The 18146-nt window shown below is 39.7% G+C and overlaps 1 protein-coding gene and 1 long non-coding RNA gene across 5 annotated transcripts in view; one reads left to right on the forward strand and one right to left on the reverse strand.

Annotated features, from left to right (window-relative positions):
* The window catches only part of CC1H1orf87 (chromosome C1 C1orf87 homolog), a 78982-nt gene that overhangs the window by 36658 nt on the left and 24178 nt on the right, over positions 1 to 18146 (reverse strand). Inside the window, exons 4-7 of one of the 3 annotated variants that reach the window (XM_007089871.2) lie at positions 10261 to 10401; positions 9436 to 9699; positions 7546 to 7667; positions 3652 to 3814 (exon numbers count right to left, since the gene is read on the reverse strand). In XM_007089871.2, the coding sequence (XP_007089933.1) occupies positions 3652 to 3814; positions 7546 to 7667; positions 9436 to 9699; positions 10261 to 10401 (690 nt within the window). The remainder of the gene's footprint in view (positions 1 to 3651; positions 3815 to 7545; positions 7668 to 9435; positions 9700 to 10260; positions 10402 to 18146) is intronic. The other 2 variants (XM_042997399.1, XM_042997400.1) reach the window with 2 other exon arrangements.
* LOC122241404 overlaps positions 1 to 18146 on the forward strand; it is a 132891-nt gene that overhangs the window by 28474 nt on the left and 86271 nt on the right. The window lies entirely within an intron of this gene.

Below are 18146 nucleotides of genomic sequence, written 5' to 3' on the forward strand. Positions count from 1 at the left end.
ATAAATCTCTTTTTTGGTTTTCCTGACCATCCCCATGTCTCGTTTGATTGTTTTTAGTCTCCTTTGCTGGCTTGTCTTCTAACTACTCCTTAACAATGAAAGTCCTCCTCAACCTTCCTTCTCACTTTCTGTATGTCCTTGGGTAACGCTAACTATTCCCATGGCTTCAACTCCATATTGAAGACCCTTAAATCATTATTTAATTTCTCAACCCAGATCAATGTGTTTAAAACTGAACTCCCCATCCTGTCCTCCACTCCTCCAAAGCTACTCCTTTTCTGTTTTCTATCATGGTGAAAGGTATCACCACTCACCAAGTTGTGAAAGCCAAAATGTTGGGAGTAATTTTTGATTCTTCCTAATTCAGGGCCCATACCCAGTTAGTCACCAAGACCTACTTTACTAGCTCTATCTCCCCTGTTCTGCCTTGGTTTAAAACCTCATAATTTCTTGCTTGAATTGTTGGAACAGCCTTCTAAAGGGCTCTCTTTGCCTTTAATTCTTCATATTCCATTAAGGTGCTTTTGGTCAAATTTCAAATTTGATCGTATCATTCATTCACTGTTTAATATCTTTTCATGATCCTTTTGGGCCTTCAGGATAAGGTTAAGCCTCCTAGAAAGACCCTTCATAAACTGGCTCCCACTTTCTCTTCTAACCTCGCCTTGAGCAGCATCTCCCACCAATCCCAGCCACCGCATACCTGCTGTGTCCTGTCCATTTGAATGACTTACAGTTCCCTGAATTAGCCACGCTGTCTCTCCTTTCAGTTCCATTTCACATTATTCTTTTACATAGAATGCCTTTCCCATCCCTTAGTTTGCTCCTCCTCCCAATTCTTTGTCAAATTCACTTGTCCTCTAAGATTTAGTTTTTGTACCATCTCTTCTGGAGGGTTTTTGAGGCAGGCTAGTTTGGTGTTCCTTCTTTGTGTTTCAAGTTACTGCCATCACTCTATTTGTCATACAGAGTTGTGACATAGTTAAAATGTCACCCTTCTCCTGGGTTCCTGGAGAACTGAGGAACTGAAATCATAATAGTCTCCTCTCCTTAGTGCCTTCGCATACTGCTCAGAACCCAGGATGTGGACCTACATTGCTTCAGCAATCCTGCCAGAAGCCATCATTACATCAAGACGCGCTAGAGGAACAGGATGAGGGAGTCCACAGAATGAGGATGGGAGATGTTCGATATGTTTTTAGACTGTTCTATGAGAAGGGCACAATTTCATTCGAGTGGCAAGACCCATAGATTATCCTTCAAGAATACATTTATTTGAGAGGCTATAGATGATCTGTGAACCCTCTGAAATGTTGGCTGTGAGGATGGCAACCCCACCCCCCTCAACACAGGGACACAGAGTGCATTGATTTCATGAGAAATTTAAGGAAGCCTGTGATTCTTTCCCCTACGCTCCAAGGAGATTAAGAATTACTGGTCCAACAAGAAAAGCCCTTCCAACTCATATCCTTTCCTGGTCTACTCTGAAGTCCTGTGTCTAAAAGCATGAATGTTGGGGCACAGCTGCTGCTGTTTTTTTGTATCCAATGTCCCTTGGGCCTCAATTTGTTTCACGTTCTGGGGAAACAGAATTCTATTTTATATGCCTCCCAGACTGTAATATACTTTGAGTGAGTTCCAGATGTCTTAAGAGATGCCAGATGGCTGAAGAGAGGCAGACCAGCTTCAAGGAAAATGTGCCCCATTTCCTTGGATATGAACCACAAATTTAAGCTTTCAGGACCAGCTCTAAGAGCCAGTACTCAATGTGGCCATCACTTGACCCTGGGAAAGATTCCCCTTCCTTGGGCTGTTTTGAGTAATAATTTAACCAAACACTGAATTTTTTTGTTTAATTAGAAGAAAAGGAAACTAGTATTTACTGAGTGCCTCATGTATTAGCGTGCTAAGTACCTTCACATACTTATCTTGCTGAATCCTCACAATAGATGCAGGAGATAGATATTTCAAACCCAGTTTTTCCAGTGGAAAAATCTAAAGACTCAAAGAGTTTAAGAAAACTTATTTTGATTCCCAAGTTATTTATGTTTTATTCTCCAAGTATTATCTGAGAACCTTCAAGCTTCATTGATGGTGTTATGTAATTTCCAATCTAACAGAGAATTGCTGTTTCTTACTGATCTGATGAACGTAGTGAAAGCTATTTATGTTGTGTGGAATCTCTGGTAGTGTTCTCTCTCTCTCTCTTTCTAGTGACACATGCTTGCATGTGTCATATTCACATACGTACACACACAATTACACCCTACCATGACCTTTGCCTTTGCATGATTAGTTGACTGTATAAATGAAAGCATAGAGAAATCTGCTTCTGTCCTGGGATAAGTGTCCACTGTCATTATATTGTGTCCTCGCTTCCTTAGTAAACATCACACGTTCTTTTAAATTCTTTCTCATTTCTAACCTGTTTGCCTAGATGAAAGGCATTTTCTAATCTTTACTATAGCATTTTCTTTTTCCTCCCCCCTCCCCCCTAACTAATTTCCAATCCCTTTATTCCCCTGGAACTCTAAGTCTTGTATCACAGACTTAATGGATGATTCCAGATACCTTTTGCCTAATAGAGTTCCGATTTTGGCCCTCAATATCCCTCTACTCTTCTGTACTTTGAACCCTGGCTCTACAGCTTGCTAGCTGTAGTCCTTGGATGATTCAGTTGACCTCTCTGAGACTCAGTATTTTTCATTAAATGGGTATTATAACATCTATCTGGATTTTGTAGTCATCTGTAAATGTTAAATTAAAATGGTGTAACTAAAGCATTTAGTGCAGTGGTTGGCACTTAGTAAGAACTCAATAAAGCTTGGTGGTGACAAGTTGTTGTTAATGGAATGGTAGTAATACTCATAATTATTATTTGCCCTGTATCTGAGGTAGCCTCATGCCTAGGGTTTGTTTTGCTGAAGACAATACTTGAGTTAATATGGTTCTGGATCTTCTTCCATAAGACACATCTGCACTGTTAATTAATGTTCCCAAACAGCAGACTAGTCTCTATCAGCAATAAATCACACTAGTTCCTAAACTTTGGTGTTCCTAAAGCATGAGATACCACATGCTGATGTCACTGGAAACTGGTACAGGGTGTGAGAAGTGAATATTTGGCCTTGGAAAAATATTTATTTTCCATCATGAAATGTTACTTGGGTGTTGTCATATTTTCTATTATTTTTTTAAAAATTTTTTAACGTTTACTTATTTTTGAGAGAGAGAGACAGAGCACGAGTTGGGGAGAGACAGAGAGAGAGACACACACACAGAATCCAAAGCAGGCTCCAGGCTCTGAGCTGTCAGCACAGAGCCTGACACGGGGCTCGAACTCACGAACTGTGAGATCATGACCTGAGGTGAAGCCAGACACTTAACTGACTGAGCCACCCAGGCGCCCCTCATATTTTCTATTATTAACATAAAACGTGTCCCAGTGTAAGTAATTCCTGGACCGATTCTGCACATTCCATAATTCCTTTTTGTCGTCGTCGTCTTTTTTTTTTCTCCTCTCAGGCACAGAAAACAAGTGTATAATGTGATCCACAGGCAGAACACAGATCATAACTATGCTTTCTTATAGACCCAATGCCCTGAGGCAGCCTTTGGAGATCAACACATCTGAACTCTAGTTTTGGTTACCTTGGGTAGGGGCAGGGAGCCAGAGAACGAGCGATCTTCTTTTTGAAAATTCCGACTGAGGTTCTCTATGTTGAGTTTCCCATTAGGTGTCCTTAGTGCCATCAAGATCTCTGACAGGCTCTTGCTCACTTCTGACTGTGGGCTGGCATCCTGACGAGCAGTACTGTTTGGAGGGGCAGGGGAAATGCTATGAAAAGATGATCTACCCAAAGCCGTTCTATGTTTTCATACCAGATCTCTCACCCCTGACTTACACTGTGGAACCAGAGAACCCACCCAGAAAGGTCTTCTAAATCTCAGTAACCTGGTCATGGCATCTGAGCATGAAGATTTCCTACATTCATTCCAATCGATTCCATTCTCCTGACCACTAGAGTCTCTTCTCCATGAGGCACCAACCAATTCAACTAGAACATAAACCAAACTTTGTAACCTAATCTCTAACTCTTTTTTCCAGTTGAGAGAAAAAATTGGAAGTGACCACAGTAGTTTACTCTAGCTGCCTGATCTTACTTCTCTTAGGCCCAGATAATTATTGATGGGTAATCAAATTTCCCAACCGTTCATTGCCACAAGCAAAGCAAATCAGATCCTGCCAGATCCCTGTAACCGGGGAACCTATTTAGAAGGAAATCTTGAATCGAGTGAACTTCCTCTGTTATCCTTGACTTTGCAATTTGTATCTGGAAAACCCAGAAAAGTTTTGGTAATAATGATTTTGCAAATGTTTATAATTATTAAGATGGTTTATCTCACTGACTATTGTTACTTTAAATAATAGGTGAAAAACCACAGGGCGATAAAGTGTTACAGTCGTTTACTTATTTGATTTAACTAGTGAGATTTTTACTCATTTAGCATTCACATGATGTTCCTTCCGGATCCGTCTGAACTGTCTTCTCGGCAGTGGAGCTTTTCCTAATTTCCACCGTCTCAACGTCAAGTGCCACTTCCCTACAGGGACATTCTGTGACATCCCTCAATCTCCACTCCTATAAATCAGCCTCCTTTCAGTGGTATGCCAGTAAAGTTTAACAACCCACTCTCCAAGATAAGGCCCTAATCTGTTAGCATTACTAATTTTTACGGTGCAAGTGCTCCCACCATGGCTGACTTCAAGCTACCAACCTGACGTCACTGAATGAGTATCCGGGAAGTGGTGCTCCCAGTTGGCTCTCAGTGGTGCTCCAGCACCCTGTGCTTGATCAGCTCTTTTATAATTCCTTGTTCTTTTCCTTAATAAATCTCCCTCGTGTTGCATTCACATCTTTATTTCTTTGGTCATTGCCTCGTGTCTGGCTTCCCTATTAGACTGCTCCATCAGATGTGGATCAACTCTGTTTTGTTTCTTACTATTTCCTGGGGATCTTGTGCAGCACTTGGAATCGATTCTTTTTATATGCATGTATTTAACTTTTACTAAAGGTCATATTGCACCTTCTTTTGCTCTGTGACTCTTACTCGGGCTTTGGCCTAATAGCTAATATTTTCCAAAAGCTTGGTACAGGAAGGGGTGGCTGTTTGTCTTTGTTTTGGTCACGTAGTTTCTTCACCCTCCTTCCTTTGTTCAGAGAGTTCTCTAGCTCAGGAGTCTGCCTCTCACTCCAGCCGAGGAAAATGCTAGCTATTTGGTTTACTAGTCTCTCTTTGCTGATAGAGCACATGACCCAGGCCTTGCCAATCAGATGTATCTGTCCCAGATTTGAATCGCAAATTTTCCTTCCTCGTTCCTTTTCTTGCAATGCCATTTCCTGGGGGTAGGAATTCATGAGGCTTTGGCCCCTGACTCTGAACACCAATTGCTAAATGGGCAGGAGTTGTATGGAACCCATTTGTTTCAGCTGGTGGGGTTTCTTAGGAAACCTGCTGCAAGAGTGTGTTTCATCTGGTCCAACTTAGGTAAGGAGAGCCATTGCCACTGTTGTTGCCACAGGTGATGCTGGAGGCTTTTTAAACATCACAGAGCTGCCCCATTAAAGGCTCTCCCTGACAGAAGGAGGGAGAGCCTTTTCCTGAGCAGCACATTGATTAACAAAGAGCCTGGATTCATTACGGGCCATCAGTTCTGCACTTCCACAAACATGCTGTCTGGTTTGTGTAAAGCAGCACCTTCTCTGATGAGTTCAAAATGATCTCTCTGTGCACCTTTTTTACAGAGTAGATATCCAGATGTCCCTGCAAGTGGATAATTAGGGTGCCAATTACATTAAAAAAATTACTCGTTGAGCATCTCCCACGTGCCAGGAACTATGCTCGACACGGAGTTGGCTAGGGCACACGCTATTATCACTAACCTCAAATGTCAAGTACATAGTTACAAGTACCACAACTGTTAGGCAAGGAAAGGACTGTGGGGCCATACCACAAAGAGATACAACCTGGTCCAGGGCTCAGGAAAGCCTTCCTGTCCAGGACCCATAGTACCCATACCTGCCAATGGGTAACCATGTGTTTTAGTGCATAGCTCACCGCCTCTCTGGGCCCAAATCTCATGGTCTGTGTTTTATGAAGTGTGGTTGCTGATTATTAAAAATTTCTGTGGCTACAGGCACCTGCGTGGCTCAGTGGGTTAAGTGTCTGACTCTTGATTTCTGCTCAGATTATGATCTCACGGTTTGTGAATTAGAGCCCTGCATTGGGTTCTTCACTGACAGTGCAGAGTCTGCTTGGGACTCTCTCTCTTTCTCTCTCTCTCTCATTCTCTCTCTCCCCTTCTCCCACTCTCTCTCTCTCTCTCTCACAAAAATAAACCTACTTAAAAAAAATTCTGGGAGCTTTATGGCTCTCCATAGCACAGTTGCTCCCAGATATTTGACTCATAGACCCACATGGCAGTGTCACTTTCTTTGCAACTTGAGCCCTTGAGGGAAAGAATGGGCCTTGCCAACCTCTGAATTCACTGTGCACAGCTAGGTGTGCCTGGCAAGCATCTGGTATTCAACGAATGCCAAAAGGGCATGAAAATGGCGCACTGTAGAAAGGAATCAAGTCTAACATTTGGCCCAGGGACATTTTTACAGGAAACTCTAGTTCCCTAGAGTGAAGTGATAAATTCCAATATCATGGCTCTTAATCACTGTGTCTCATTATTTGTAATGGAAAGAGTATCTTCTGGTAGGATAGTTTAAAAAAAAAGTAAAAACACTCTTCTATAGCATTTACTATGTATCAGATACTGTTTTTGAGAACTTTGCCTTGATTGACTTACCATTATAAATCTATGAAGTGAAGGGAAATCTCTTATGGTTTCTATTTCACACTTGGAGAATGGAAGCACAGAGAGGGTAGCTGACTGTCCTCAGGTTACATAGCCATTAAATGGCAGAAACAGGAATTGAGCCCAGGCTTTAGGTAATGGAGGCTATGTTCCTAACTACTGCACTTTGTCAACTTTCTTGGAGAACACAGAGACTCTCATGCTTTATTGTGCCTCATCTCTAATGATATTCCTCACATCCTGTTTTTACTTTGTGTCATCTCTTTCCTTTGAGATTATATGAGGGGATTATTGATTCTTGTACCTGAAACCTTTCTTTGCTAGTGCCCGTAAACCAGGAGTTCACTCATGAAGCGTGTTTCTGGAATCATACCTTAGAGACTGGAGCTCTGTGCCAGTATACAGTCATTCCTTACTTCATAATGAGGGTTTTCCTTTTCACATGGCAACCTCATAAAAAAAGACACATGCTTGATCTCAAGAAACTATGTAATTGTTGCAAATAACTTTCTGTGCTGGCCTTTGTACCAGAGAGAGGAAATGATCAGCATAAGCCCAGTGTTGGTGAAGGGCATGGTGATTCTACCTTGGGTGAGCTTTTCAGGTCAATGGCCTCTGATGTCACTGTCAGCTCTAGAAATCTAGGAACACTATGCCCAAGAAAAGAAGGAAAGTACCCTTGGCCATGATCGTGATAACTCTGACTCTTGTTCCAGTTGCTGCCCACAACTCTTTGGCTTTGCTGGGGGTCACCTGAAGCTGCAGCTTTTAAAAACCAGAGGAGTTTTCCGTAGCTCACCTGAAAATCCAATATGAAAAAGAATGCTGTCATTTAACGTACATATAAGGGAAATAAATGCCCATAAGGGAAATGCCTGTTGAGGTAGAGGGTATTTGGAATTTTTTTTACCATTAAAAGTTTCTAAAACAGGCTTAAAAATATAGTATAATAATTATTAGTGCTTTTGAAAAGCAAATATTCCTACTATCCCCCCTTCCTGATTGCCTTGTGGTTGGGTAGGGCTATGGGAACAATTCTGGCCGATGAGTTGTGAGCAGAAGTGACATGTGCTCCTTCTGGTTGAGGATTAAACTGCTCACATGAGCCCCTCCATAGCTCTCTTTTTATCCCCCTCTGCCAGCATGTCCAAACATACTCCAGAGTTGCTACCTCATCCGTGTGGGTTTGGGAGCTAAGATAATGGGAAAACTGTGCCTTACCTATTAGGGAAGTGTAAGTGAGAAGTAAACTTTTGTTGTTTTGAGCCACTGAAATTTTGGGGCTGTTTGTTACTACAGCATAACCTAGCCTCTAGCTGCTCTCTCACATCTCATATATTTATTATATATATAGCATTTGCTTGTATTTAGATATATCTAGCAGATATGTTTGGATTATTTGAGGACAAGGTCTTATTAAGCTAAGTGAAAAATCTCAAGACCACCCCCACCCCCAGTCCTTTTTTTCTTTTTAAACATGGGAAAGGACTGAAAGAATGTTGTCCATTTCCATTGCTGGTCTGGATGACATCCTACGGACTCTGGTGGACATACAACTCCAGGGCAGTTGGGGGATAACCATGGGGGAGGGAAGCTATATAAGGTTCTGACATAAAATCAATCTCAGGCCAGAGAATTTGATTGAATTGAAGATTCACAGTGGCTGTACTAAGTTGACACTGTATTGCTAAATACTTCTCATCAATATACAACTAATTATAGTTGGTTAGTTGGTTAGAAATGGGCAGGAGAGAGAACTAACATTTGTTTGAATACCTACTAAATGCTAAGCATGCGACCAGGTAATTTGCACTTATTATATTACTAAATTCCCAGATTACCCCTATGAGGTTTGTTTTAGCCTGGTTTTCTACACATGCTCACTCATGATTTACCCATTGCTATTGCTTTTTTCTATTGTAGGATATATTCCTCTAGCACCCTGGTTACACTTGGACTATGCTTTGTATCTACCCATAAATGTGAGCTTGGGAAGTGCAGTGTTCAGAGCAAGAACCCTGGACTTGTCACTGGGGAGCCTTAATCTCTGCTTTGGGTCCACCATTAATTCTCTGAGTACACTAAGCAATTTCCTTTCCCCACTCTGGATCTCAGCTTCCCAATTAGTCAAATGGTGGTGAATTGTATTTCAAATATACCTCCCACCTCTAACTCTTTAGGGAACTCTCTACAATGATACATCCTAGTCAAATTCTCCATTCTCATCTCAGAGCCTACAGACTGACCAACATGTAAGTTGACTCAAGTGAGCCCATTTTCCTGAATCTGTAACCCAATAGTGCTAAGGGCAGATAATGAAAGTCAGGAACAGCAGTCTTTTAAAAAGAAATTAAATAGAGCTAAGAGACTTAATCCATTTTCTATTCTGGTTTCTTCTGACTAGAAATTTCCACATATGAATACAAATAAGCTTTGTGTCTTAGGAGTCAATAGTAAAGGTTATTTTTAAGAAAAAAAAAGAGAAACTAAAATTTTAATTCTACTCTGGTGCGTACAAGTAAAATAAACAAAAGGAACCCATGCTTAGAATAGCAACATGGCTGTACCATTTCTGGAGAGCCCCTCTTAGAAAATCTCTGGCAAAGGATCTTGACTATTGGTAACTGTAGAGGGACTTCCTGTCTTAAGAAAAGGTGGCTTAGCTGAGACTGGAGAAGAAATCCTGAAGAGATAGGATCCAGGATCCTCAGCTCTTTCTGAAGCTTTTCTAGTAAGCCAGAACTCAAAGGGCGCGAGCTGAGTTCTCTTCTGACCAGGGCAAGAAGAAAAGCGTCTTCTCTTGTTGTTCCACTTGGCCTCTGGCCAAAATCCTGACACAAGAGCAACAGCAACAATCAATTAACACAGCTCTAAAATGAGAAGTGACGGCCAATGCAAAGAAGCAGAAGCCTAGTGGGGCTGATATCAGAGCACCCACTTTCAGGCCTCGTCTAGAACAGTGCAAGCTGGTAACACCTGGAGGCAGGTATTCATTCTGGGCATATTTATTAGTTTGCAATACCTCGGGACTGTTGCCTTCTGAAGAAGAAAAGAAGAAAATCATTTTAGAGTGCATACTCTGTGAGAAGGCTACTGAAGGTATATCACCCGTCTTCTACAAAATAAGTTTTTAAATTATAAGAGAATTTAGAATGCCAAGTTTTAGAGACCCATTGTCTCCAGAGGAAGAAGGTGGAAGAAAGATGAGAAGTTCAGTTGAGACAATCAAGGTTTGCCTGTAAGCTCACCAAGGAGCTTCTTGGAAGCTTCATCATATGGCCTCTAGCGTCCCTCTCAGACTGTCTCATGATCTGCTGCACATCAAAGTCTACAGGCAACAAATAATACCCTTCATCCACAATAGAAAACAAGGCAAGTCTTAGTATACGTACTTTAGGTTGGTCAGAGCTGTCCCTTGCCATCTGTTCCAAAGACCAGTCTCTGAGGTTTCTCCCGGGGAGGCCATGGATATAGGATAGGGACTGGTCTCCAGTTGGTACTGAGCTACAGTGGGCATTTGCCTGGATGGGAATCTTAAAGAAACAAAGACAAATGGTAGTAAGGATCAGAAGGAGAGAGGAAAAGAGAAAGAAGAAAGAAGGGAGAATATGAACGAGGAAACAATCTCTTAAAACACATTCCCAGTTCTAAGTGACTTCAGTCCATAGAGTGACTGAATCAACGAGTCCCCAAAGAATGCTTGTCTCAACATCAATCTCAGGATTATGCAATTCATACATTTGACAAATATATTAACAGTAAAACAGTGCCGTTTCATTTGTGCAAGAAAGAAGGTATCTGCAACAAAGGAAAAATAGGTATATCATAAGGCATTTATAGGCAAATATAGGGTTCTTATTAGAGATAAAGGTATCCTTAGGCTGTCTGTGTGTGTGTGTGTGTGTGTGTGTGTTATATATATATATATATATATATATATATATATATATATATTAAGCTCCACACCCAATGTGGGGCTTGAACTTACGACCCTGAGATTAAGAGTCCCATGCTCTATGACGGAGCCAGCCAGACACTCCTTTAGACTGTTTTAATTAACAGATTGAGGAAGAACAGCAAAGGCAATTGTGAGTTTTGTCAGGAATGGAACAGAAGAGATTCAAAAGCCCAGAATATTATATCCCAAGAGCAATGTTCATAAAGTTTACAATAGAATAAATGATGGAACAAAGGTGAGTGATGAAGTACCATTCCCTCCTGCCATGGTGTAGGTGTATTACTCATGTTTTTTATTGTCTGTATTTTATGACGTTTTGACATCTCAGGTAGCCTTGCTGGCTGGAAGAGACTGCCCTTCCCAGGGTTCACGAATTTCTCACGAAGCAAATATTTCCCCTGCCCCAAATCAACCCAGTCCAGATACTGGACCACTAGGGACCACCCCTATACTCAAAGCCTGCTGGAATTATTCAAGCTAGCCAGTCCTAAGCTGTTTACCCTACGCTGCGTTGCCTTTCCTGTGGAAACCTGTATAAAGACTGTAGCCTGTGTTGTCCCCTCACTTCTGCCTCCTGACAGAGCTTGGTCCTTCCTCATGTGTTCCTATGATATGTGGCATGCTGCCTTTGTGTGGGAAATGTAAGAAACTATTCTCTGAAAGGCAGTTGTCATTATATCTGTTACCGTGTCATACCAGATAAAAATAAAATCTTGGGAATAAATTGAGACACATGATTATTTTTGATGTCAGGTAATTGAAAGGAGACATTATCAGAAGGATTCACTGAAAGCTGAATGTCTGTACTCAGTTGATAGTCATGTTGAATAACCAGTCAGTATGGATAGCAACCTGTAGGTGCTTTATAGTCGTGAAGCATTTTAAAGAGGCTCTTTAAAGTGGGAAGAGTGAGCAGGAGTGGTAGAGAGTTCTAGAATAGGCATAAAAAATAATGACATTGTGGAGCCTGGGTTGCTCAGACAGTTAAGCATCAGATTCTTGTTTTCAGCTCAGGTTATGTTCTCATGGTTTGTGAGATCGAGCCCTGTATTGGGCTCTGTGCTGACAGCATCGTGCCTGCTTGGGATTCTCTCTCCCCCCCGCTCTCTGCCCCTCCCTTGCTGGCATGTATGCATGAGCATTTTCTCTCTCTCTCTCTCAAAATAAATAAATAAAGGTAAAAAAAAAAAAAAAAGGAATTGTTCAAAATTTACCCCCTAGTAAATTGTGCAGATAAGATTTGAACCCTACATTTTCCCCACTACCCCAGGAGGAGAGAGATTCCACATTCAGTCCACAGAGCAGTTTCATCCTATAAAATGTTTGGTTAGGTATTTCAGGTGTTTCCTAGAACTTTTTCTTTTTCCTTCTTTAATTTTTTAAAAACATTTATTCATTTTTGAGAGACAGAGCGTGAGTGGGGGAGAGGCAGAGAGAGGGAGACAGGATCCAAAGCAGGCTCCAGGCTCTGAGTTGTCAGCACAGAGCTCGATGAGGGGCTCAAATTCACAGACCACAAGATCATGACCTGAGCTGAAGTTGGATGCTTACACAACTGAGCCACCCAGGCGTCCCTAGAACATTTTCTTAGAACAGTATGTTTCTTTGGAAATTATTTGTAATATAAAACATTTCTATTTTCAGCCACATACAAATATTTTTCTGCCTCTGAGCATTGATGCACTTCTATATTGCAGGATTCTTTAAAAAAATTTTTTTTAATGTTTATTTATTTTTTAAAGAGAGAGAGAGAATGAGCAAGTGAGCAGGGGACGGGCAGAGAGAACAGGAGACACGGGATCTGAAGCAGGCTCCAAGCTCTGAGCTGTCAGCACAGAGCCCAAGGCTGGGCTTGAACTCATGAACCATGAGATCGTGACCTGAACCAAAGGCAGATACTTAACTGACTGTGCCACCCAGGTGCCCCTATACTGTAGGGTTCTGAAGGAGCATTTATCAATACTTCACCATTCCAATGGAGTCAAGGTGTCCCTTTCCTCATTTAAACACCACAGTTTATTGAGTGCCTTTATCTTCACTACAGATACAGGTGAACAAGGCAGGTATGCCTCTTGCCATCACAGATCTTTTAGCCTAGATGTCCACAGACTAAATTTTATAGCCTCTCCTATGGAAAGAGGAAATTATATTCTACTCCCAGGACTGCTGTGAGGAATGAGTATTATAATGTATTGTAAACAATTTGTAAATTCTAAACCTTGATTTGTTATTTGCTGTGTGTCTCAATAGAGTGAGAGCTCTGTGTGGGCCAGAACAGTCTGGTAGCCCGCTGACTCCCAGCATTTAAGAACAGTGCCAAATTTGAAGAACAAATAGAGAAACACAGTGTGAGAAAGGTGACGATGGCCTGTTCAGGCCCTGTGGCGTGTGCCTGGCTTCAGACTTCTCCCTTTGCTGACATCAATCACCCGGGGGCTGTTGTTTTTCCAAACATTGTATCCACAAAGTGTCAAAGAAGATAACATGGAAGATGTTGATGAAGAATTACCATGTTTCTGACTTCAAGGGTTGCCAGAGTATCTGTAAAATCTCCAGTTCTACAGGTTTCTCTCATTTGTTTTACTTTGAATCACAAAATAGTGCTTGTGGCTAACACACAGTGGATTTGGGGCATAACACCAGTATTGTGACATTTACCTAGAAGAATTGTTACAAATGAAGCACAGAAGTTTAACACAGATTTAGGGGAGCCTGGGTGGCTCCGTCAGTTGATCGTCTGACTCTTGAGTTTGGCTCAGGTCATGATCTAATGACCATGAGACTGAATCCCATTTTGGGATTCTTTCTCCCTCTTGCTCTGCTGCTACCCCACTCATTCTCTCCCTCTCTCTCTCTCTGTCTCTCACTCTCTCTCAAAATAAATAAACTTAAAAACATTAACACAGATTTAGTAATTCTTCTTGGGGTCTGGGGAGTGTAAACAAGACTTTTAAAAAATATTGGTTATTAAAAAAACTATTTTAAAGTGGTTATATTGTGATGGGGAGCCTGGGTGCCTCAGTCGGTTGGACGTCTTTGACTTCAGCTCAGGTCATGACCTCTCGCTGTTCCAGAGTTTGAAACCAGCATAGGTCTCTGTGCTGACAGCTCAGAGCCTGGAGCCTGTTTCAGATTCTGTGTCTTCCTCTCTCTCTCCACCTCTCCCCTCCTTGTGCTCTGTCTCTCTCTCTGTCTCTAAAATAAATAAACATTAAAAAATTAAAAATAAATAAAGTGGTTATATTGTGGAATCCATGAACACCCTCCTCCAAGACAAGTGAACACAACGAATTGTCTTCATATTGTGCAATGCATAGCTGGGGCTTGAGAGGAAATCTGCAGAGACAGCATCTAATGCAGATTTGAAAAGTTCTGTTTCTTCAACATTTGAGACCAAGGTGTTGATGTGTTCTAGAAAGCTGTTAAATGGCTCAAAAAGAGATGCTAGTGATAATAAATACAATCATGAGAAAGATGGATATAAAAAGCTTGACAGGATTTCTTAAGAAATGTAGAATTGAAAAAAAAGTATTTCCAAATTAATAAATTTAACATGTGATTTTTATACCTGAAGTCAATACAATAAGTATTAGCATTAATCATTTGAGTATTTTATTTATATTTACAAATATAAACATATATATTTATAAATATAAACATTTATATTTTCTTTACATTTTAACTTGCAATTATAGAACACTTCAAACACAGGCACACGTGGTAAGGATAGTATAATAGAATTCCATATACTCGTCACCAGGCTGTAATTATCAACTGAAATGCTTGTTTTATTTATACCCACATCACCTGCCACCAGAAATGAAGTAAATAAACCACAGATGGGCTATTATTTCATCCACATTTTTTTTTTAGCATGTATCTATAAAGCAGTGGTTTTCAAAGTGTGGTCCCTGGGCCAGAAACCTCAGCATCACCTAGAAACATGTTAGGAATGTGAATTCTTGAGACCTACCCCAGACCCACTGAATGAGAATTTCAGGGCTTGGGGTCCAGATATATGTGTTTTAGAAAGCCCTCCAGTACTTATAACACATGCCAAAGTTTGGCAACTTCTGCCTTAAGAGTAACAAATTTTTGAAAATATAACTACAATCCCATTATAATACTTTTAAAAGCAGTAATTTCTCAACATCTTCAAATATCCAGTCAGTTGTTGAAAATCCTCCAGTTATCTGATATATCGTATTTTTCAGTTTGTTAATTCAAAACAGGAACCAGATAAGATCCGTATATTGTAATTGGTTTAAATCTTTTACATCTTTTTAAATTTCTAGTTCTTCCTATTCCCTTCACTGCCCCACCCCCGCCTTTTTTTTCCTGCCGTTTTTTTTTTTTTCCCTTGTAATTGATGTGCTGAAGAAGCCGGTGTTGTGTGCCCTATAAAGTTTTCCACAGTCTGGATTTGGTTGCTTGTATTTCTGTGCAAGGTTTAACCAACCGTCCCATCTCTATCTTGTAAAATAGTTAGAACCAGGGTCTTGATCTTATTCAAGTTCAGTTGTTTTAGCAAGATCCTTTCACAAGGTGATACATTGTCCCATGCAAACAAATGCGGTCAGATTCTTTCTTTTTATAGGTACTGATAAGCTCATTGCTTTACTCCATTTCTTTTCCATTAGGGTTTCATAAATGGTAATATTCTTGTCCTATTATTAGCTCTCTTTTATTAATAGGAATGCTTCTTTACAGAGAAACTGTCTTCATTAACTATTATTTAAAATACAGTTTGTGTACCTGGGTGGCTCAGACCTCAGCACACTGACAGTGTGGAGCCTGTTAGGGGTTTGCTCGCTCCCTCTCTCTCTGCCCCTACCCTGCTTGCTCTCTCTGTCTCTCTCAAAATAAACTTAAAAAAATACAGTTTGTATAGAAAAGGCAAACAATAAATGCTTCTATTATTTACCAATTTAAAAAATAGTCTGTTCCCTAGCGTTCTCCCAGGTGATCAATGAGGTTTTTTTTTTTTTTAATCACTATAAGGTTATAGATTTAAGCATATACAATGCATTTAAATCCATTAAAATTACTTTTATTGATAGCCAAAAGATCCCACTTTTGACTACTAGGAGCCTTTAATATTTTATTATTATTATTATTATTATTATTATTATTATTATTATTATTTTAGTGAGAGCCATTTTAAGTTAGATTCCAAGCCTTTTTTTTAACAAGTCTCGGAAAGTGTTTGGTATCTCCATTGCTTCTGGTGTAAGGAGACATTCCAGGCTCAAAGCTGGGATCATTGTCAGATCCACTGTGAAGATTTTGCCCATTTTTTCTTCCAAGAGTTTTATAGTTTTGGATCTTATACTTAAGCTATGGATCCATTTTGAGTTAATTTTTATATATGGTGTTAGGTGAAGGTCCAGCTACATACTTTTGCATGTGGACATTCCAGTTTTCCTAGTGCCATTTCTTGAAAAGACCATCTTTTCCCCATTGAATCATCTTGGAACCCTTGTTAAAAAAATCATTTGACCATATATGTGAGGGTTTATTTTGGACACCCTATTCTAATCCATTATTCTAATGTCTGTCTTTTTGCCAGTACAATAGTGTTTTGATTACCATACGCTTGTATACCTTCTTTCTCAAGATTGCTTTGGACGTCAGGGTCCCTTGAGATTCAATATGAATTTTAGGTTGGATCTTTCTATTTCTTCAAAAAAATGTCAGTGGGATTTTGATAGCGATTCACAATGTTAACTTTTTTTCTATACAAGAACAGCATACCTTTTCATTGTTCAAATCTACTCTTGTGTCTTTTAGGAGAGTTTTTTATTTTTTCTCATAAAGGTTTGGACATTTCTTGTTAAGTTTGACTAGGCATTTGGTTTATTTACTTATTTAATTAATATAGGTATGCTTTTATTTGTAATTATAAATGCTGCCTTCCATTTTGTGTCCTAACTAGCTTTTGTTTATAATATATGAAGGCCACTGATTTGTGTATGTTGATGATATAAATCTGTTTTGTCAAATTTTCTTAGTGTTTTAGTAGTTTCTTCATTAGTGGTTTTCAAATTTTATGTGTGTAATTGTATCATTTGACAATAGTTCTTCCTCTTTCCAATTATTCTGTCTGTAATTGCTTTCTTTTTAAAAATTACATTGGCCAATACCTCCAATTTTATATTAAAAACCAATGGAAATAATAGATATGCTTGATTTCTTTCAGACTCTAATGTGAAAGCCTCTAGTGTTTGTCTAGTAAACAAATGTTGGATGTTGGCTTTGGGTAATATATAGAGAGAGGCATTTTGGAAACAAAAGTGAATAAGAAAATTTTTATTCTCAGGGAATTTATAGACTCATGGAAGGAGACAAGGAAGCCTATGTTTTTATTTATATATAAAAAAGTATTCATTTACTTATAAGGTTTATTTGCAAGAAATCTTACCATAAATGATGTGTTTATGAGAGGCATTACAGTGTAGTACATGCATTGTTCTCAATGTTGCCCTTGAGGGGGCAAAAATTCATTCTTTGGGGGCAAAAAATTCTAAAATATTATAATGGTTTCTAGCACTCAAAAGCTCAACTCTACTCAACAAAATAGTATTTCTTGGCATTTAATCCCATTCTCTTTAGGGAGAGTTTTAATTTTTCTCCTGAGGAGTGGGGTCCAATAATCAAAGAGAGATTTAGACAGGTATAGTGGATCCAGACTACTTGGGTTCACATCCTAGATCCACCAATACTCAACTGGTTGTATGAGCTTTGGAAAATTACTTCATGTCACTCACTGTGTCTCAGTTTTATCACCTATAAAATAGAGATGTGAGCACCTACTTCATACCATTGTTTTTAATTTTTTTAATTATTTTTTTTAGTGTAACTGACACACAAGTTTACATTAGAGGAAACAACCCATTTTAATAGTATAGCAACATCTGCCAGAGGGGTATGCACAGACTGATTTATAAGTACCTTACAAAAGGCATTTACCACAATCTTGGTGATCAGACAGCGATGCTTCTTAGTAGAGTTGATATCTCAGTAAGTTGAGACCTAGTGTAACTAGAGGTTACATGAAGAGAATTTCATATAAGAGGAATAGCATGGACAAGGCATAGAAAACAAAATGGAACAGAACTCTATCTGGGAAATAGAGATTGTTTAGGGAAAGGTGGGCATGTGAGAGAAGTAGAGACAACAGAAGTGAGTTGGAGTGACCATCAAGGACTTTGCATTTTATACTAGGGCAAAGGGGATTAAACAATGGTTTTAAGTCTTTTAAGTAGTGGCCACACTTGAGTGCTTCTGAAGTTCTTCCTAAAAGAGGCAAAATATATACCC

Source organism: Panthera tigris, chromosome C1 (genome assembly GCF_018350195.1).
Source record: "Panthera tigris isolate Pti1 chromosome C1, P.tigris_Pti1_mat1.1, whole genome shotgun sequence".
Taxonomy (NCBI): domain Eukaryota; kingdom Metazoa; phylum Chordata; class Mammalia; order Carnivora; family Felidae; genus Panthera; species Panthera tigris.